Source organism: Ambystoma mexicanum, chromosome 7q (assembly GCF_040938575.1).
Source record: "Ambystoma mexicanum isolate Mex_15411 chromosome 7q, UKY_AmexF1_1, whole genome shotgun sequence".
NCBI lineage: Eukaryota > Metazoa > Chordata > Amphibia > Caudata > Ambystomatidae > Ambystoma > Ambystoma mexicanum.
Window position 1 is genome coordinate 646,278,042 of NC_090941.1, and position 23,268 is coordinate 646,301,309.

General features: G+C 43.0%; 1 protein-coding gene across 1 annotated transcript in view; it reads right to left on the bottom strand.

Annotated features, from left to right (window-relative positions):
• Nucleotides 1-361: 361 nt before the first annotated feature.
• ALOX5AP (arachidonate 5-lipoxygenase activating protein) overlaps nt 362-23,268 on the bottom strand; it is a 261,164-nt gene continuing 238,257 nt past the window's right edge. The window contains exon 5 of the mRNA XM_069639513.1: nt 362-5,916. Coding sequence (XP_069495614.1) covers nt 5,754-5,916 — 163 coding nt within the window. The 3' untranslated portion in view covers nt 362-5,753. The remainder of the gene's footprint in view (nt 5,917-23,268) is intronic.

Consider the following 23,268-nt stretch of genomic DNA (forward strand, 5'->3'; position numbering starts at 1 on the left):
TTGTGTGATATTGAAAACTGCAGTATATTCAGTGACTGAAGTAACAAATTCATAAAGATGTGTAAGGCTTATTGGAAACATTATTGTAGAATTCCACTGATTAAAAGTGCAGAGGTATCTGAAATGCAAGAACAACACTGGAGCATCATTTAAGTTTCATTTCTGCTTTGTCATGCATGTTGAAAAGGGGGAAGTCTGGAAACCACTTAGATCAGAACTTGAAACACTTTGGGTCTGATTTACAAAGCATCTTCCAATAGAATGCTCTATTTGTAGGAGGTCTTTGTAAATCAGACCCTTTGTGTGTTTACATTTCCAGGCCTACCCATCTTGGGGAAGTCTAATAATAACACATAGAGAGTCCAGTCCAGATGTTTTAATAGGTATTATGGTTTAGGTTTCAAAGAGAAACTGTCACATATTTAATTTCCCATAGGCTCATCAAAACTCCATTAGCAAAGAGTCAAGAAAGATTCAATGAACATAAGCACATCAATGGGCCTTCTGCTCTGAATACTTAAAGGGAAAATTAAAGAAATTCTATCCACAGACAAAAATGTTTGCTCTAAGTGGGAAAAGGAATATGTAGATGATGCACCGGCACTGCCACCTGGTAGAGAACATCAGCAACTACACATTAGAAAACCTCATTCTCATTAACATGAGGGAAAAACTCACATTAAATGTTTAATCATTAAATTGATCACTCAGTCACAGTGCTGGCTCGGATTGACACCAAATTTGAATACATTGTAGCTAGGAGTAATATCTATAATAATATATAATATAAATAGGGGTTACCACATTTTGAATTTATGAAAATAGTCAAAACCTCATAAGTGTTTAAAAAATGATTGAAATGCCATCCACCCATTTTTGAAATGTGTGCCTCGACTTGCAGAATCTGAAAACATTAATTTCATTAATCTCACAAGTTTATAACCAGAGGTATGTCCAAAAACAAAATTAGCATCTTTGCAACATGAGTAGTTTCCCCTCCCACCTTTGTCACTGGGAAACAACACCAATGTCACAAGGCAAAAGTGGGACTAGTAAGGTATATACTTTGATGCACAAGGAGATAGGGACTGATTAATGAAGAAGGATTAATAACGAAGGAGATTGGAGAACAGAAGGATTAACCATAGGCAGATGGGAGACCAGTGTACTGAGAGAAGGAAGCCTGTGCTCCCCTGTATATATATTAAATACAAAGTGCAATGTTATTCTTCAGTTCTAATCGACTTTGTATTGAAACACCACATTTAAAATGCAATACATTTTGGTGCCAGTGTACTGTGGAATTTCTTTTGTAAAGCTAAGTATAATTTGAAATATGAGTAGTGGCTTAAACCGGTGTAGAGTCATGTTGGGCCATAGTGTAAATGCAAATTGCTATTGCCTAGAGTGACATCATGCATTTAATGCAGCCAGGGAAAGCCATAGTCTTAGATCAGATGTCTGTGCAACAAAACGTATGCTGAGAGAATTCATTCTATTTATTAAGAATTGTGCAGAGTGCAAACTCCTGCAGTACGTTGTGCTTAGAAGCACAGACAGAGTCAGGTGTAATTTGGAAGGAAAGTTGGGTCTTTAATATTGTACATTTTACAAGAGACTAGTACATTTCAGCCCGAAAATACAGGCAGGCTGAAAACCACACATACAGATGCACTATAGTTGTGCAGGCTGAAAATCACATACATTGAAAAGTTGCACTTACAAGTAGCTTGAAAACAGTACACTCATGTGAATCTAAAGCTACATATTTATCTGTATTAACAGTCTCACATACCCACTCACACAAGTACCGACTGCAAGTAACATATTAATGTTAGGGAGAGTCACACATGCTTGATTTGTAAAAGCTTTACCCAAATATTCTGAGGGTATTCCACACTAGTGGGTTCAGAACAGGGTGAACAGATCCTTGAAAGCAGTTCCGAATGTAATCCTGGAGGAGTCCAATTAAGCTGGCCATTATCTACATTGAATGACCTACACACAGCCAATACATCCACTTCCTCACAACTGCATGGTGGTGGGGAGGGTGCATGATTGTGTATATACCACAAAGTATTGATTTAAGTGTTTTTTTCTCTGATATCATCCTTACTTGATGCTGGAAAAAATCAAATGTTTTAAACACACTTGCCTTATGTCTAAACACTTGTAACATTTTTTGGTATTTAGATTGAAGTCAATGTGAAAGAGAAATGTTTAAAATGCCTATTAGTACCCGGCGAGAGACAACCAGATTGTTAAACGCGGACTTATAATAAGCAAGATTCATATAGGCAGGGACATTTGATCATAGATGACTTGGTTTTGGAGTTATACCTATATTGTTTTGATCTCCATAGTTTAAAGGTGGAGAACAAGTTGGTTGAAGTTGCATTATATTTTAAATATATTTCGATTTTTGACTACCTTACAGTCTGCTCCTTGTCCAGAGCTGCGGGGTGGGATTGTATAAATGAGAGAGTGACTATCTCAAGCCATAATGACTCCTAACTCTACTATGATCCATAACAATAGATTTTGGTCCACTGGGTGTTGCCAACTATACATTCAGCGGCCGAAACCCAATTAAGGAGTCTTGTTAGATGCCTTTCTATCTCAGGGTTTATTGAAGCTTTTCACAAGAATTCACCTCATGAAAATAAAAGTGCTACAGACAAATTTGAGACACATTACTACCCTAAAATTGCTGCAGCCAGTTCATATGGAGTAAAACATTTTGATTGTAAGCTTAGCAGCAGTAGGCAGCAAAGGGTGAGACCATAAGAAAGAAACGGCCATGCTATAATCGTGAGAGACTACCATTATGGGCAAAAAAGGCTTGTTAAGATTAATAGGGAGATATTCCAAAGAGAAGGAGGAAAAAGAGGAAATGGAATACGAATAAACAAATAAAAAAAGACTGCTCGGAGACTGATTCACGCATTCTTTCTAAACCGAACTGTCATGCCCAGTGACGCATACGAGTGCGCTCAGAGGCTAACGTGTCGGCCGGAAGAGGGGAGACGCGGGTGCCCGAGGTGTTTTAAGGATTTTGTGTGTGTTTGATTGTGTCTGTGGGGGAGGAGAGGGAATGTTTGTGGTGTGTGGAAAGGAGGGTGGGGGAGCAGGTAAACATGAGTGTGTTTGCATGTTTGTGTGTCTGGATCAGTGCGTCTGTGGTGGGGGTTGAGTGGGAATGCTATGGGGATAGGGAGGTGGGGGAGGAAAGGGGGTTTGGGTGGTGAAAACCTCCAATTTCTAGGAGATGGTGGGGCTGGGAGGGGAACGGCTTCTTGGAGGGGTTTGGGGGAGGGTGAAATCGACCCAGTAATGTGATACTTCGGCTTTTGAAGGCTGCACAAAAACTGAAAATAAATCAGTCTTTTTGATGGGTGGCCTTCCTAAAGCGGAAATATCACATAGAACCAAAGGAGGAGGAGAGGTTAGAAGTTGGTGTTGGGTAGGTCAAATAAGAGAAAGAGCAAGAACAGGAGTATAAGGGATACAAGAGGTGTGTAGGAACGTGCACCTGAGTTGGTTTAAACACTATTCAAATACATTGTGAAAACATTATTGTGAAAATTGCACTTTGAGTAAAGAGAAAGAATAAAACAAACTGGAAAGTTGGAAATGAAACGAGCAAGAGACTTTTTAACGTTTGAAGTGGCGTGGCAGACCAAGAAGAAGAGAGTTTTAGTAATCAAGATGAAAAAGCATAATATGTCATTGGGGAGAAATGTGCTAATTCAGCCGGGAGGAAAAGAGTGACCTGATGATAATTCTGTCGCTGGGACCTGCAGTGTGAGCCAAGTTTAAAAACGGGAGGAAAAGGTTTTCACTCTATTTCTAGGCTGCAGGCGGCAGGGTCAAGGGGGATAGAAAGTAGGAGGGGTACAGAGCAGGCAATAGCAGGGAAACAGCAGAAAGCACAAGGGAAGAAGGAAAGGACCACTTTAGCAAGGTTAATAGAGAAAAAGCAGAGAGCATCAATGAACAGACATCAGACAGACAGGGTTTTATGAGCCGGGGTCAAAGTGTAATAAACAAAAGTAGTGGAACTATGTTCCCATCTGTCCGGCCCCTTCACTGCCCAGCAGACCCAATACTCACTCTCATCCCCCCACCTCCAATTCAAACACCATACCTGGGTGCTGCCTTTCGTCCACTCCGCCCTACAACACTGTGTTTTACAGCACTACTATCAAGTCTATAGAAAGCACAGTGAAAGAAATTATTGTAAATGACCACCATCAGTGTCAATCAATGTCCCCCCAGCATGCAGCTTCATGTACCCTGCCCTTTGCAATCACACGCCATTCGCAACTCTTAAGGGACATGCCCAGGACTATATTCATACAGCCCCTCCCATTAACTGCACAGAACGCAGCAGCAATTCAGCGCGAATGGGCATTATGTCCAAAGCAGTCTATTCACATAAATAATCTCAATTCAACACCGTGTGAGATAGCACAGTGAGCCAGGATACTGAGTTGTTACTGGCAGAGTCCTGGTTCGAATCCCTAGTAGGGAAGAGGTAAAAAAAAAAGAAAAAAAGAAAAAATAAAAGTGCACTTTCTTGCTATACTCGTATGGTGACCTGGGTGACTTAAAGTAAAGGAAGGATAGTGGTTTTCCCCCAAAATTAAGGGAACGTTCTATCCTTTATTTCCCGCCCACTTTGATGTCTGGTAATGAGAGTGGAAAAAACCAATAAAGGAAATAAGGGAGAGACAGATTTTCAAACCATCATGAAGACACATTACTGGAATCCGTAAAAAGGAAATGACAACACAGAGTAAGGATGTTTAAAGTAAAATAGGAGGGAGCAGTAACAATAACAGTGCAAGAGTTGTGGGGATTTAACATTGGGAGTGGAGATTTTATTGACTAGGAAGTTAAAAAAGAGCAAGTGGATCAGCTGGAGGTAAACCAGGAAAGTTGAGATGAGTGTAAGGAGTGGATACCCATACTGTAGGTGGCAGCAAGGTCAAACAAAGGGAGGATAGTGGCTTGCTCATTATGGCCGGGGTCAGAAAGTTGTAGATGTCAAAATATGCAGATTCTGAAACGTATGCATGACAAAAGCCAGAGGAGAAAGGGTAGGAGAGAGAGTGAAATGGAGGGATAGTTAGCCATGAAGGATGGTTACTTTTGAAGAATGAGAATAGAAGCTTTCTTGAAAAAGGAAGGAATTTTACATGGAGTATTGATTAATGGAGAGAGTAGCTATGGAAGCAAAGTGCAGAAGAGCATGAAAAGGTGAAACGGGGCAGAGTCAAGCAATGGGTTTACAAAGCATCTATGTTTGTTTAAATATATATTAAGAATATATTACAATTAGATCACTGCATTTAGTTAGATTTTTCAGAAAATGAACTCCTTGTAATGTTATGCTGTTCAATGGCAGACAAGTGAACCGTTACACCCAAAGAGGTTGCACAGACAAACAGAGGCAATAATATTACCTGAGATAATAACAACATCTGTTATTATAGCACTTAGAAGGGTTAGGAATCCAGCATGAAGCGCTATATAAGAAGACATATTATTATTACAAGATTCCACACTCCCAGGCAAATCAGCCTCAAACCTGTTCCCAATTGATGCACCTTTTGGGTGGAAACAGTAGTGCATCCACTGTGACCGCTTATTCCCTACTGGAGCTTCCAACAAGAATGCCAGCTTTGATAACTAAGCGCTTGGGCTGATAAAATCATTAGCTGTTTAGAGACACTTTCGATACATTGGAATTAAGCAATGATGAGAAGGGGAGAGATGGTGCTGCTGATCATTTTTAAGTAGACTTCAAAGTTGCTTCCAAACCACTGCACAAGGAAGAAGTTGATTATCCCGGCGAGAGACATCAGGAACAGGAACAGCATAATGCGCTTTCCAAAGATGTAACCAGGAGTGCTGGGGAAAATAAAAGGCAAAAAAACAAAAGAATTTGTAAACTATTATTATAATAATTGTGTTTCTGTTTTAATTAAAAGGTAAAGGCTTGCAGCCCTCAGAATAACAACATTTACAAAAATGTGTTTAAAATAATAAAACATGCATCAACAAACGCTTACTTACTCCATCAAGCCAACCTTTTCCAGACCTCCAACAAAGGCCGGTGGAGCAAGCACTCGGTAAACTAGGCGGCTGCCTATGGTGCTTGCCCAAAAGGGGCACCAAAGGGCAGCTTTCCACCTCTGCTTTCATGAATTACAAAAGAGAAGTAAGCCAATTTGAATTAAAGTAGCAACAAAATGTCTTCCAGCAATTAGCAGGTGCCATGCTGCAAATCACTTTGCTCACATTTCTAGAAGTCTCCACCATGACAGTGGAAGGGTGGCCATTGCCTATTGACACATGTTTTTGGGGGATCATACCAAAACATCAAAGAAAAATAAAGAGAGTCACAAATTAACAAATGTTTTTAATCGAATTTACACAAAGTTAATTGACAAAATAGAGGGGGTGTGGGGTTGGGGTATTACTTAAGGTGGGGGGTGAGGAGGGAAGGGCTGCGGGGGGCAAGGGGTTTCCCCTTTCCCCCTACTTTTTTTCTGATGAACTGTGTAGAAATTCGATAGAAACAAATATGATGTTTTGATCCATGTTTTTGAGCAGCACAGTACATAGTCTGTCTCATATAAAAGCACAGTGCCTTAGTAGGAGAAAATGTTGATGAAACAACATGGTCATGCACAGTGCAATCCCACCTGAGTTAAAAGCCATGGTAGAGCAATCCTGGAACTTCTGGCTGCAGAGCATGGGCCAAGGCGAAGTACACCTCACAGGTAGGAGCAGGAGGGAGATTGGGTGGGTTTTGCGGCCTCGGGCAAATTCAGCAGAAAAGCGTTATAGTGCCTTATCCACATAATCTCAGAATAGATCAAAGTGGGTTGTGCTTGCAGCACATTTACTTGGAAACATTTTCATTAGCATGAACAACCTGATAGATATAAATTTTGAAGCAATGTTGGAAGGGCTGACTCAGAGTACCGACCCGACAATCGACTTATTGCAGCTTTTGCTCTCAAGACCTTTTCTGGGCACACACGCTATTTGAAAGTTGAATTTCTTTATATCTGGATGAATGCACAGCTGCAAGCATTATCTGGCATTTCTTGGACAGTTGACTAAGATGCCCAATTAATTTGCAATTGTCTGTGCTTACTTTCAAATCAGTACTGAACTGTATTGGCTAAGCCTTGCTGCCCTTGTACATTTATATCCAGTGGTGGTTATAAATCCAAGATAAGCATGCTGGCTGAGAATATTGTCATGTTCGGGGTAAATGCAGAGCACTAAACCTATCAATGTTTTATGTGGGTCTTCTGATGTTAAAATGTGGTCAAACTTTAAACTTACTGTGAAAAGTATTAAACACATTGGACAATATGTAAGGTCATACTAGCAATTTGATGAGGAAAAAGAAGGTCTCACCTTCCAAATTGATGGCACTGAAAATCGGGGCTGGCACAACTAATAATCAGATGGGGGTGCTATTAAACATAGAGGACACTGATGGCCCTTTGCCTGCCATGCACATGCACCGGCCAAACTGCACTACCCTGCAGTCTTAGAACGTGCTCTCTGTCTGTCCCTTCCCACCGCATTGGCTAGCCTGAGATTGCCCAGTTGGCATCCTGGGTAGATTTGGGAGTGAAAACAATGGGGGGGGGGGTGTGTGTGTTTGCACAGTGCACCCACTGTACCTGCCCCACTCCGCAGCCAACACACAGTCACTTATAGGAGCTGTTCATTGGGTAAGAGCATCATATAAAAGAGGAGCTATACACAAACATGGAACCTAGCAGGATGCATGGATCCCAAGCTCATGCTGTACCTGTTCTTTCCAGGCAAAACTTACACTGTCACGGCCTATGTTGTGCAGGTTGTCTGCTGAAGGATGGTGCCTGGCTCTGAGCATACTGTACCTGTACTAGTTTAGAATGGAAACCTGTACTGGTCTTGCACATGCTGTACCTATACCCGTGTGTGAGGGAAGCTTACACTCATCCTGTTTATACCAGAAATGTACCAATTTGAGTGACATGTGCACAGGCCCTTGCAATCTGTTGCTCTGCTAATGTTGCACTTGTGTATATTTGTGAGGGAAGCTTACACTGGCCCTTGCAAGCTGTGTGAGTGCCTGTTTGCACGGGCCATGCTCTGCCTGGCATGCTGTATGAGTAGCAGTCTGGGAAACTTGTCTGGACCTACACATGCTGTCCACATTCCCATTTGCTAGGTAAACATATAATAGACGTATGCATGCTGTACTTGTAGCCACTTGTGAGGTAAGCATGCACTGGCTTGTCCACTCTGTACCTGAGGTTTTGCGAGGGACACTTGCATTGACTTTTTGTGAGGTGACTTTTGACCATCCTGAAACGTTTGTGAGAGAAGTTTACTCTTGTTGTATAAATGCTGTATTTGTTTGAGATGGAATGTTACACTAACAGTGCCCATGCTGTGCATATGCTTGGTTGTTGCGGAAGAGTGTAGTGACCCTTCACATGCCGTATCTATTTGTGGAAAGCGTCCACTGTCCCTACCCATACGGTTCCTGATGGATTTTGAGGAAAACTTGCAATAGTCTGGTCTATGGTGTACCTGTTTGAGGAAAGCCTGTGCTGGTTTTGCCTAAGCTGTGCCTGTACCTGTTCTATTTATGAGGGAAGCCTGTGCTGGTACTATGCATATAGTAACTTTGTGTGCTGTATTTGTAAACAAGTCGTGTACTTCTGAAAACTATGCAGCACTGCTTCCTAGCCTGTGACGTATGGGTGCTTGTGAGGGAATTTGGACCTGCTGCTTCCCATGCTATACATGTTTGGTGTGTGATAGTAACTTGTTGCTGCACATGTTGTATCTGTCCACTGTGTGATGGAAACTTTGAATTCTGCTCCCTATGTGGTTCCTGTTCTTTGGGCGAGGGTATCTTGCTCTTATATCCATTTTGTACCTTTCTTGTATGTCACGGAAGTTTCTACTTCTGTTGCATTTGTCTTTTCTGTGTGTGCATAACAGTTGCACTGTTTGTGCCACTACTGTACCTTTTAGTGGCAGGCATTGTGTACTATGGATCCCAATAGTGTCTGCATGCTTTATGCTAGTGCATAAAGCAGACAGACTCCATAGGGATCTCAATGAAAGTCCATGCCGGTGCAAATGCAGATGCTTTTGTATGACGGAGAGGCAGGGAGACAGCAGAAATTCAAGTTGCTTTCCGCACCTCCTCTCCGCCATACAAATGGATGAAATTGGGGCGTGACGTAAGAAACATGCATAAAAGCCTTACACATTTTTTTAAGCATGTTTCTTATGTTAAAGGCATGGGCTAGTAAAATTTTTATTGTCCCAACGGGTCGGCCATGTTTTTTTAAGCCTAAGTGGCTCGATTTTAGAAAACTTTCCTATGGACCTTACCCGAGTTTTCGTCCATTAAACGCACGCGAAAACAAGCACCAGGGAGCCGCCATTTTCTGATAATCCTATCTTTTCCCCGATCGCCCTAGCTGACCTGCGTTTGCGGCACTAAATCAATTCCCCCGCCCCTGAGCCTGACATTATCAAAACATTCATATACCCCACCTCTCCCCGTGACGTTACTGTGCTGCGTAGGCAAACGCGCCCAGTCGTCTTCTGCGCGACTCCACACAGAACCCGGAAACCAACACAGTTTAACTCACAACACAGCGCGCCACAATTCGGAATATGAAACTGTACTTTAAAATGAAACAGCAACACGGTACATTTGGTAAAGTACATTTATTTGACATTAAATGTTTAGAGAATATTCAGCAATTGACATATGAACTCCGGAAGCCATTTATTTTCTTTTATCTGTATCCGCAATAACTGTTCCGTTTCATCTTGAGTCACGCGCTGTTCCTTTATGGTACACAGGGTGTTCATTTTCGTAAAAAGAATCACTTTGGAAGCATGGTGAACCGCAAGGCTGTTCCATCAACTAGGCACTAGTCCATCCTAAAGGTTGATATGTTGCTTCCAGCCACTAGTACAGCGTAAGGGCATGTGGGCCCTTGGCGATCGTCCCATAATATGGTGATCGTGCTCCAGTGGTTGACACGAAGCTGCAGGTGTCTGCTGAAGAATCCATCCGCCGGTGTCTCAAACAGATGGCAGTGGCAGTAAGGGATCAAATACCTGTTATGAGAACAAAAAAATGATAATTAGTCTCGCTAGCCGAACTTCATTAATATTACTCATTTTATTTATTACGGCCGATCAGAAACTATTTGCTTGCAAGGGTAGTTCAATGGAGTATGTTCTAAAATCAATGCGAAAAGTAACAAGATAAATCGAGGCCAACACACAATGATAAACAACAGTCTACATGCGTGAGGAATGATATGATATATGATATGGCATTTGTAACGCGCCTATACTCAAGTGTTACTAGGCGTGACGAGGCAGGTGGGGAACAAGGGCAGACAGACAACGATCCTACTAGGCCAGGTGTCTTTCTGATTGCGCATGGGGATTGGCTGTACAAGGTTAGTTGGATGCAAATTAAATAATAGGGCCAGCTGGTGGCAAGTGCAAGGTGAATGCCGGGAGAAGGGGCTGAAGGATACAGAGACAGCCCCATAGTGCAGGGAAAAGTGGCTGGGCCAAGGAGCGAGATCGGTGAGACCAGTGGACCTGCATGCCCATGTGCCCACTACGAACAGTTTTACTTGCTTTTCCTAGCTCTTCATTCATTCATTTATTCATGCATCCATTCATTAAATCTTCATTCCGGTATAAAAGCGTGTAAAGATTTACTTACATTATATTTGAAATTTCCATTGTGTCTCTTCGTAATGCAGTCTGTAAAACGGACCGTGCTCTTAACAATGATTTTTCGTATACTGACCTAAAACTGAAACTCGGTCTAGTTTCTGAATTTTCTGCCTTATCGTCTCTTACGTTATTGCGCACTCCCTTCAAATGTAGTTCTTTCGGCCTGGTCCCTGTCTCAAGGTCAAAAAACAATAGACCCTTATACTTCCAGTGCGACTTGTGGGCCTCATATGGGCGCTGTCCTTCGCATTCTTTATTTGCAACATCACGTAGTATAGGCATCTATGAGAACTTGAAGTTTAGAATCCGTCTATGTAGTGCGCCTCAATGTGCAAATGCGAACTGGCTTCTCTCCCAAATGCCACGGCCCGCTTGGCTGGCGCGTTCTAAGTGCCCCAATTTTGTCCCCGTTGTCTGCGAGCTTTGCAGCCCAAATTGAGACATTTAATTTTTGGCGGAAGGTCAGTGAAAGTATAAAGTACCACAGGAGTTGAGTTAAAAGTGAGATTTATTGTTTGTTTGTTTGTTTTATTATTTGCAATACGCAAGCCTTCCTTCCGTTAACAGTGCGCAGCATTTACATTTACATGAGATGAGACATGAGAAAAATATATACATACACATATGTGAGGTGAATAGAGAGAATTCAAAGATGACACCCAGCTTGTTCGCCACCCATGATGGTGAAGGTAGGGGTTAGGTTTACTGGTACACTGTACAATAACATTTATTTACAAAAAGACAATCGTATTGCAATTATTTAAACCGGGATTTGTACTTCACAATCAGCTGTGCATCGGGTGGGCATGGCACAGTCGCAATGTTCGGTGGCAATGGATCACTGCTCTGCACAGAAACGTCCAAAATTCCATATCTGTGCTTCTCTAACACAGCAACAATAAGGCCTTTCACAAAGTCGAACTGCATTTCATCATAGACTGGTTTGATCACCCATTGCTTACTTTGTTTTGAAAACACCTTAGTGTAGCGAGGCATCCTTACTTTACCCCTAGTCCTAGATTGTTCACGTCCGACATTGCTGTTATGGGCCAAGACCACTAGTAGAGTGCAATGTTTCATGCCCCGAAAGCTAAAATGCAAGCGCTTTGGCCTGTACTTTAGGCACATATTGTGGAACACCTCCAAATCTCCTGTGTGACAGAATTCTGTCAGTCCTCTCAAATCTCTTGATAGAGTTTTGTCGAAAACAATCTTCTCAATGGCTTTGTGTGTCGGTGAAGATGGAATCAACCACTTCTTCTTCCGTGCCTCCTCTGGGGACAAAGGGCCATGTTCACATTGGTGGAAATGTTCATTTGCTGTCCAGCGGTGAACGTTGGTACAGTGGTGCATCAGTGACCGCCATTTTTCAAGTAGTATTTCCACTGACCCCTCACAAGTTTTTGAGCTCCACCAAAGATGGTTGGTGATAGAATGTGACCACTGCAAAATACTTTCAAAACCTTTTTTTTCCCTGCAGCCGAGATTTTCTTATTGATTGATTTAGCAAGATGCCATACGTCAAATTGATGTTTAATATGTGGGAACTGCTCTCTCATTGTCTTGGCAATTGAAACGTGTCTATCCGTGGCTATGAGGTCGATGTTCATTCCCCTCGATTGTAGATATTCCACTGATTTTATAAAACCTAGTTTCTCCATGGCCACTGACGATGTACATTGTGTTACCTGCACGACCACCAAACTCACAATTTTCTTACTATCCATGTCCTGAAAGTGGTAGGTGCAGTACTTGGCAGAAAATCCAGGGCTGTCGCACTGTCCATCGCCGGCTAGCCTGAATAGTTTGCCTTCGAATGTACTTCCTAGAGACAATTGTTCAATTTTCGAAGCATCACTAATGGCCGGAAACAGATAATCACGTTGGTATGTGTAGTACAGCGCTTTAGAAATGAAATGGAGTCCCACAAACTGAAAGAAAGCCTCTAACTTTCTAAAACTGGAGCCACTAAAAAGTGATGCAGCTGCACACAGTAGATTGCCTGCTGGCATTTTCCCCAGCATTGGTTGTGCAGACCATGAGAACCTATGATTTAATCTACAGGCGGCATTTATTTTGACGTTACTGCCTTTTATTTGACGAGTCACATTAATCAATGGCTTCCCACATACTTTCCCTCTAATGGAATGCACACATTTCAGCATACTTATAATTTCCATCAAACAACTGTCGAATACAATGTATTTGCTCTCTTTCATTAGACTGTCATCCTGCGTCAACGTTGTTTCGGCCTTTGACGTTGTGGAGATTTCAACACATTGGAAAGTAATATTGCTGATATCAAGTTCTGATGCGTCTATGGATGCTGCGGCTGGTTCATTCGCTGTCATTTCAACATCTATTACTTCAACATTGATGGGAGAACACAACAATGTCGACAGGTTTTTTGGTGGCAAATTTTTGGCGGGTGTAGATTGTGTAAATTGATCTGCAACTACTTCAGAGCTATCTTCAATACATTCAATAACATCTTCTTGTGGTGGTGCGGTCGCACTGTAGCTATGGTCCAAGGCAACTTTGCTGTAGTCTCCAAACACAATTAATTCATGTTCTGGCCATTGGACATGAGCATCTCGAGCCTGAACACGCCTCGCCTCAATTAATAGTTCCTCCATAGTGTACACTGTCTGGCAAGCCACCTCTCTCATTCGCTTCACTGTCTGTGTGTGTATAGTTCTGACTCCCACGGGTAACTGGAGGAGATGTTGGAAAAGGAATGTTCAGTTTAAACACAAGATGGAGTGTAGTAGAATTGACTGGAAAAAAAAAAAATAGTCCCCAGCACAAACATTTTTTTAAAGTTATGAACTGTTTGTAACTAACCTTTTTTGGGTTTTTTTTCTTTGCAACTTTTTTAACTCGACCTTCAACATCTGCACGCTGTAGCTCCGATTCGTTTCCGCATGTCCTCCCTTCCTCTTGCGCTGCAAGGACTATATTTTCTGTATCCGCATAGACAGCACGGAATAAGGCTCCATCGTCTCCCTGAAACATAGTACTTTCATTACTATGTATCAAAATATTGTTAGCATAAAACACACGTGAGGACGAACAGACAGGTACATCTCAATAGCCAAATACAATTTAAACATTGTGTGCAAAAATCAAAGGACAAGTATTCGACCAGTGATGATCTATTTCGATGGAACTGTCAGTATCCATACCTCTGGCTCTGCATGGACTGCCATGAATGGTTGTATTGGAGAGGAGGCATCCGCATCTCCCTGAAACACAGTACTTGCATTAGTATGCTTTTCAATATTGAAAACACAACACACACTTGGGGTCGACGGCACAGGTACATATAAAGAGATAACCGCAAATGATGCATTGTCCAAAAGAATCAAGGAAAATCCAAATATGATCACATTTCATCGACTTATTTCAACGATTCCTTTACATCTGCATCATCTAAATGAGATGTTGTGATTGTGGTGGAAGCTCCGTCGTCTCCCTGAAACACAGTACTTGGATTAGTATGGTTTTCAATATTGGAAACATAACACACACTTGGGGTCGAACGCACAGGTACATATAAAGAGATAACTGCGAAAGATGCATTGTCCAAAAGAATCAAGGAAAATCCAAATATGATCACATTTCATCGACTTATTTCAACGATTCCTTTACATCTGCATCATCTAAATGAGATGTTGTGATTGTGGTGGAAGCTCCGTCGTCTCCCTGAAACACAGCACTTGCGTTAATAGGGAAGAAAGTATAGCAAATGGAATCACGTTATATGATCACGCATGATGGAGCTGTCATTATCCATACCTCGTGCTGCTGAAGAATATCTATGGATGTTGCAAATGTAGTGCGCACTTCCGAAAGCTGTTGCGCCGATTTGTATACTTGAATGTCAGGCTCTGCATCAAGTGCAGGGGTTAACGCTCCATCAACTGCCTGAAACATAGTACTTGCATTAGTGAGGATTACAATTGTGAAAACATAACACACACCTGGGGTCGACAGCACAGGTACATATAAACGGCTAACCACGAATGAAACATTGTGTAGAACAATCAAACGACACGAATTCCAGCTCTGATGATGACGCTCGGTGGAGCTGTCAGTATCCATACCTCCTGATGTTGAAAAACATCTAGAAATGTTGTAGATGTGGCGGACGCTTCAGCATCTCCCTGAAAGACAGTACTTGCATTAGTATGGATAACACTAATTATAACTGAAAACAAACACCAGTGGACGATAACTAAGGTGTATATTAATTGGAAAGCAGTAACCAAACATTCGGTAAAATAATTACACGATAGAATAAAACTATTACTTGACATGCATAAAACAAGTATGTAGCGGATTAGCCTAGTAAGATTACCTGATATGCGCTAGAAGTGGTTGATAACTGCGACCACGTCAAGGATGTAGAATGTTCTTGCTTCAGATTCAAGGGATAGTCAAGAAGTTGTAAAGGTCAATTAATGATTGATAATGAAATGCCAATATTAAAAATAGCCATGTAAGCCGACAGAATACTTGAAAAATGCTCAATACAGCACAGTTCCCTGTCCCCATATATATATACATTGCGTTTGTGGGTTATGAAATCGAAAAAGAATATATTGATAAATGTCATTATTCAAAAAACTATACACTCATATCAATATCGAAATTATTACAAGGGATAGAACACCTACAATATCAATTAATCCATTCGGCTACCTACACACTACCGCAAGGCCGAAAGCTAAATCCGGACACTTGACTCACCGGTGGCGGAATGTGGACGAATAGAGTGGGAATAGCGTTTTCGCGCGATTTCCGTGTCGTTCGCCGTTTATTCTTCTTTGTTACCCAAGAAGTTGTGTACATGTCCAAGGAAAAGTGCCGGCTGCAGATGCGGTATCGATCACCCCTCTTGTCCTCTAAGACTTGTTGGACTCTACTTTCCAGCTCATCTACTATCCAGTGGATATCCGCAATGTCTGACCCATTCTCTTATTCGATCAACAGTTTTCGGGAATACATGCATTGTAGTTCCTTCAGATTTCGCATGGGTCTTCGAAGGGCAACCGCTAATCGAACATGCAGGCATTGTTGATAAATCTGAAAAGTAAATATCGACATTATTATACAATCTTCAAGAGTAAAGATTTGATACAAAAGTAAATGAATCATACAATGATCAATGCAAGGTTTGTTTTGGTCGCAGGAACTATACCAGTTCATTATGTGCTGCTTAGTATTTGCATAAGTTGCAGAAATGTATAATTGATGTGACTGAAATCTGAACATGTGACTCGTCCCTTGGATGTTCTGTCTTGCAGGAGAAGGAAACATGCTAACATTATTGACTGGACCCCCGAAGGATGCAATTCAATCACAATAGTCACAGATGAAAATAAATAGATCTATTGATAGCATAGCAATGGAAACTCAAGTCAATACCAATGAGACCAATGAACATAGCACTATTGTGTACTCTACTCGAAAATAGATAGAAATTTAAAAATCTGCGAATATAACCAGGATACATGGCCTTACCTTGACCAACAAACAGTTGGATTCAGCAAGCAGAGCAGTATGTTGCGGGAGAATAGGTGGATGGCCACAGGTAGCGCACTGATGGGTATGCTCGAAGCGGTCACAGAAGTTCACGGATAGCACGACGACGAGCAGATTAGCATAGATCTCAGTGGTTCCCAGGTAGCACGTTCAAGAGTTGACTTGCAAAGCACAAAGATGTTCTCATGAGACATATCGAGTGGTTTTTAAAGTATTAGAAACTGGGGTGTGTTTGTGAATGAATGACGTATGTATGTCGTGGTATTAGGGGGGCGGCCTGCCTCAGGGGAGGCCTGCCTGGAGACACGGGGTCTGAGGAGGCCATGTGACCGATGGCCCCTTGGCGTGGGACACCTTTTGAAGTGTACATGCAGTTTGGCACCTTGGCCTTTTGCGCCCCGGACAGCCCCCCATGACAGCGCTCATCCCCGGGTGTGAACCGCCTTTGATAGAGGGGGGGTGGGATGGATGGCCCTGGGGCGTGCAGATAAGGCACAGGAAGACTGCTGAATGGAGACACACTTATGTGGATTGCAGGGGGGCGGCCTGCCTCAGGGGAGGCCTGCCTGGAGACACGGGGTCTGAGGAGGCCATGTGACCGATGGCCCCTTGGCGTGGGACACCTTTTGAAGTGTACATGCAGTTTGGCACCTTGGCCTTTCGCACCCCGGACAGCCCCCCATGACAGCGCTCATCCCCGGGTGTGAACCGCCTTTGATAGAGGGGGGTGGGATGGATGGCCCTGGGGCGTGCAGATAAGGCACAGGAAGACTGCTGAATGGAGACACACTTATGTGGATTGCAGGGGGGCGGCCTGCCTCAGGGGAGGCCTGCCTGGAGACACGGGGTCTGAGGAGGCCATGTGACCGATGGCCCCTTGGCGTGGGACACCTTTTGAAGTGTACATGTAGTTTGGCACCTTGGCCGTTTGCGCCCGTCACAGCCCCCCATGCAGCGCGCATCCACCGGCGCGAACCGCCTTTATATCAATATACAGTATATCGCCTTTATATCAATGATAGTATATCGTTGCTTATCAATAACAAATGCCACATACCGGAGATTCTTGTGAGCACAGACCCACACTTGAACCGGTGTATTATAGTGGTCAAGACTCTAAGGCCTGTATAATCCAATGGTAATTGTTAGTATAGATATATGTGTGACTTTTATAGAGACATAACCTACTGAAAAACTTTGAACAAGTGTTATTTAGTGCATGCATTATCGAGAATATGTTATGTTAGCTTAGATACATAGTGACCACCCTGCTTCACAGCAACCAGACCTTCACCCATTCGGAGCACAGATGTCTGACGTCCATCCTTGAATGGAGACACACTTGATTCATTTAAAAAATCGAGACAAACGTTGTTAAAATATATGTGGTGTTTTATTTTGTATCTTATTTTCATGACACAAAAATACAAGACTTTAAAGATTATACAGGTCAAGTTGCAGCACAGCGAGAGAAAATCCCCTGTACTGACCGCTGTCACTCGGGAACGTTTCTCTAATGGCACGAACGGCACAGGCGGGTATCACTCTTCGAACGCGGTGTCCAAGCCTCCCGTGAAGCCACCATGTAAAGGAACGATAGGCCACCACCCTGTACCACCTGTGAAAAGCAATGAAACAAACTGTTTTTAAATGACCCAGATAAGTTTAATAAACGTTTGTTGTCAATGACAATTCTTGTAACTAATGGCATTTTACACGGACAAATGCTATCTAGACAATGCACACTATTGAATGACTTACATGCGTTACAATGATATGTAGATGTAATTTTGGATATAGTAGAAGAACATGAAATAGGAGTGGCATGACAAGCAGAGTATACTTACTCGTTACTCGGATTACGAGGACGAACAGTTGCTCGAAGTTCGTGCATAAGCACCATCATTATTCTCAACACGGCTCGTGTGAGGCAGGCTGCCCTGAAGTCTGGCAGCTCGGTGATGCATTGTGGTCGTGGCTTGCCTTCCGAAATGTAGGCCAGGCATCCGGAGTTTTCTCGGCAGCAGCAGTTCTCGTCCTCAGTTGGCATTAGCTCGCACCGATTGCATGTGCACCAGGTGGAGACGCCATCCATTCGACTAGGCCCAGGCTCTTCATCTGTTGATTCGTCCTGCCAACTGCCGTCCGAATCCCCATCGTTTTCGCGTGCTTCCCTTTCCATTAGTTCCTCCTCGGTATACTCGGGCTCGTACATGTAGGGCATTATTGTAGCCATTGTTTGTTAAACAAACTAAAATAATTGATAGCGGTGGTACTGGTATCTGTTCACACGGGCTACAAGCGGCGAAGGTAGCTGACCAGAGCACTGAAACGAGTCACAGAATACTCAAAGTAACACAGAGAGAGGAATGGAATCGAAAATCGGCTGCTGTCTGTTGTGAAACGGTCTGTTTATACTTATTGAGGAGAGAGGCGTCCTGCCATTTCCATGGCGACACGTCATTAGCTGAAGCGCAGCGAATGTTGACACGAGACGTGCTTTGGCGTTGGGAAATGGGCGGTACGAGTCTGCTGATGACAGGCTCAGGGGCGGGGGAATTGATTTAGTGCCGCAAAAGCAGGTCAGCCAGGGCGATTGGGGAAAAGATAGGATTATCAGAAAATGGCGGCTCCCTGGTGCTTGTTTTCGCATGCGTTTAATGGACGAAAACTAGGGTAAGGTCCATAGGAAAGTTTTCTAAAATCGAGCCACTTAGGCTTAAAAAAACATGGCCGACCCGTTGGGACAATAACATTTTTTACTAGACCTTGCCTTTAAGGAAGCAGTGTGGCACATATTTATGAAACACACAATTAATACTTTTATGCACCATGCTGACCTTCTTTGGGCAGTTTGTGAGAAATGTGACATTTTAAAGAACACTCGCACATTAAAAATAGTTAAAACTCCCAGCTGAACAGCTCACTGAATCCCTGAAATCCTGGTGAGCTCCTGGTGAAAGCAGAGTTTTCACCACTTCTTTACTCCATCTTACGGCAGTCCGGCCAGGAGGCAGAGTAACTGACCCATTTTTGTATCTACCTTTAATGGCAGTCCACTGGTGTTCATCAGCCTGGCTAAAGAAATGTCACCAAGTGGATTTCCTGAAACACCAGATGGTGCTTTCCACCTGCTTGGGGAGGGCACATGATGACTCACTCCTGTTCTCTGAGACACCAAAGGAACCGAATGCAGTTTAGTAAAGGGTATTTTTCTGCCATCTCTGATATCTGGAAAGAGGATGTCAGTGGACTATCACCAAATGCTAGCAGAGCAATTACTGACAGCCAAAGCCGCTAACGCCCTCTCAGCTTCAGTGACTGGAGCTGCGGTTTCTGTCACTCTTTTTAGTGGATACTTAATTGATGCAGGTAGAGGAAGGGCAGAGGCACTATTTGGCAAGCAAAGCCAGTGGTAGCTCCACCTCCAAATAGGGAGTGTTTACAGAGAGACAGTGAGGTTTGGTGGAAGGAAGCAATAGCATCCTTCCAACAGCCGTTAAATAGACGCCTACTGTATGTAAATAAAGTGGCATGCAAAAGCTCAGAAAACTGTCTCAGATTCACTTCACACACGTGTTTGTGGGGTGGTGGGGAGTGTGGCAAGATGGTGTCTAAGGGCCTCATTCCGAGGTTGGTGCTAGTCATGGTGCTATTAGCACCATGACTAGCACCAATACCGGTACCACCACCGTCTTGGTGGTATGGGGACTTACCGGTCTATTCCGACCTTTGCCGGACCGGTAAATCCCCATTTGAAAAGCCATTCCCCATGCCAATTTGAGCCCCCATAGGACTCAATGGGTGGGCGTCAATAACGGTACCGCAAATTGCGGTACCGTTATTGACCTCGGTATCCCTTTGCGGGTCCCATCCATAACGCCTCGTAAAACCAGGCAACCAGGCGTTAAGGGAGGGACTCGCAAAGGGACCTCGGAATAGGGCGCAAAGGGATTACCGACACCGGTGTCATTACCGGTGCCCGTTAGCCCTTTGCGCCCAGGTGTAATGACCCCCTAAGAGTCATTATTTTCAATTCTACTGATATCATAGATTTGTCATGTTTATGCCTATTTGTATAGCTAATCCTTCCTGATCTGGCAACAGTTTGTAATCCAGCCCGTATATTATATTTTGTGTCTGCAAGAGAAAGTGATTTAATTTTACCTTGTTCTGAAATAGTCTAAAACATGATGGAGAAAATGCAGATTGTGAACATGCTGGGCAAGACATGCATGTGAAGTGGCGAGGACACATCTAGGTTGAGGGAACTGTATAATCAGGAAAAAAGGGTTTTGTAGCGGGCCCGGCAATATTATCTTTCGCCTATGGTGCCAAAAACCGCTGCACCGGCGCTGCCTACAACAGCGTAATCTTACGCCTGTTTTGAATTCATTTACATCTCTACTAGCCTCGGTTTCCTCGAGGCGACAGATTGCATGCACCGCAAAAAGCTACCCAGTGTTTTCTCCCACCTGTGCCATTTTGAGCACAATGCTACTTACGGAGAGGGGCACTTATTGGAAAATAGGCTCTGTGAGGGGACGCCAACTGTGACTCCACCTCATTATGATGGGTCAGAGAGGGTCAAATCTTCGAGTATAAACATCTGTTATTAGAACAGAAAAAGCATGCACAACCTTTATCGATTTGTTGTAAAGACAGCCTCTGTGCACGTACACAGTGGATGACCTTACTGCTCTTTTCCCAGTGGGGGCGCTAAAAAAGTAATGGAGCGGCCTGGATTCTATACCAACCCGAATGGGAAATTATCAAAATCCCCCAGAGCAGACCGCAAAGGCAATCTGCTCCAGCGGATTTTAGGGTTTACTCAAATTTAACATTTCAATCTGTCCACCATGGTTTAAATGTGATCGTGGGCATGCTTTCCAGTTTTTGCTCATTTTCCCCCACGCTGCCTCACTCCGTTAAGTATCTTTTGATGCCATATTACTAGAAATTAACATTCTCTTTTTTAATAACTTGATTTTTTAACAGCACCCTCCTCAACATTATCTTCATTCCTACCCAAAACGTGTCAGGGACTGGGCATCCCCAGAATACATGAACTACTGTGCTCGTCTCAAGACTCCATCTGGAACAACTATCAATCACAGCTCGAAAGAATGTACACATCTTTTCAGGTCTATGATATAAACAATGGGCACCAAAAATAATCTTCGCATCCCTACTCATTTTGTCATCCAATGAAAAATGATTCACTCTGTCCATCCATATTTCTTCATCCGACAGTATATGTAGGTCTTTAACCCATTTACTCCCCTTCGCATTGACCCACAATACCACCAGATGCAATCATTCAAGGGTCTGCAAGCGCTTACTCTAGAGATGTATTGGATTAAAGGTCCCATGGGCACTAGCCATCAATTTCAATGGTGATGCAGCATGGGAGTTTGTAGAGATGTTTGTTTGTATATAGTGTTTTCTGTCCGGCGAGGAACATTAACTGCTTAAAGTGTAAGAAGAGAGGTCATTTTGCGAGGGTCTGCAAGGAGTCAGGACAAGTTAACTGTGTGGACATAGGTAGTCCTGAACAAGAGGAAAGTCAGGGTGCACCATTTCAGGGAAAGCACGTTTTGGAAATTGCTGAATTATACCCTGAGGGGAAAGGTCCTACTGATGTTTTTTTGGTCCAGGGCAGGGTGGTAACAATGAAAGTTGACAGTTGTTCACCGTGGACTCTTATATCGAGGAAGACGTATGAAGGATGTGTACAAGGGAAAGTGGAACAGCTTAGTGAACATGAGATTGAGCCATATGCTTATGGAAACATTAAGATCAAGGTTCTTGGAAAGTTTTGTGCATCCATTAAATACAAGGGGTGCAGTTGCGATGCAGATGTGTATGTCACACATGAAGGTTCATACTTGTTAGGGTGGGCAGAACAAAGGAAGTTGGGTATAAGAATCCAAGCTAATGCAGAGTGTCCTGTGACAGTGGCAGAAGTAAAAGATGTTTGGGAAAAGAAGTATCCTAGGGTGTTTACAGAGGATTTGGGGGTATTGAAGGACTTTGAGCATGGTATTGTACTAAAGAAAGGTGCCGTACCCAAAGTGCACAAAGTTAGACCCATTCCACACAATTTGTATGATAAGGTAAAGCTAGAATTACAAAAACTGCTACAGGGTGGTATCATTGAAAGAGTGGAGAGCTCTGAATGGCTTTCACCGGTGGTTGTAGCAGTTAAGTCTAATGGTGACATCAGGCTTTGTGTGGACTTAAGGGACTTAAATAGAAATATTTTGGTTGATAAACACCCTCTTCCCAATATTGGAGAAAAACTGTCCACGCTTGAGGGTGCAACTGTGTTTTCTGTGGTAGATTTGTCTCAAGCGTATCATCAGGTACCTTTGCTGAAAGAAAGTCAAATTTTAACGGCATTTGTGACTCCCTTGGGAACATTTAAATATTGCAGAATGCCTTTTGGGCTGGCGTCTGCAGCCGCTGTTTTCCAGAGAGTAATGGAAACTGTGTTGGAAGGTGTACAAAATGTAGTGGTATTTCAGGACGACATTCTTGTCTATGCTGGCTCGGAGGATGAACATGATGTGATTTTTGCGAGGGTGTTGGAGAGACTGGATGAAGCTGGGTTGACAGTAAAGAGGAGTAAATGTAAGATAAAAGTAAAGAGTGTGGAGTTCTTGGGGCATGTGGTTGACAATAGCGGTGTGAGATCTAGACAAAGTCTAGTAGAATCAATCAAAAATGCGCCCAGACCAGAGAATAAGGAGCAAGTGAGATTGTTCCTTGGTCTTGCAGAATATTATCACAGATTTGTTGAGAACTTCGTGAGTTTATCTACGCCATTGAGGTTACTCCTTGGTAAGGGGGCAACATTTTTGTGGTGCAAAGGGTGTGAAAAGGCATTTAAGGAAATTAAAGAGGCAATAG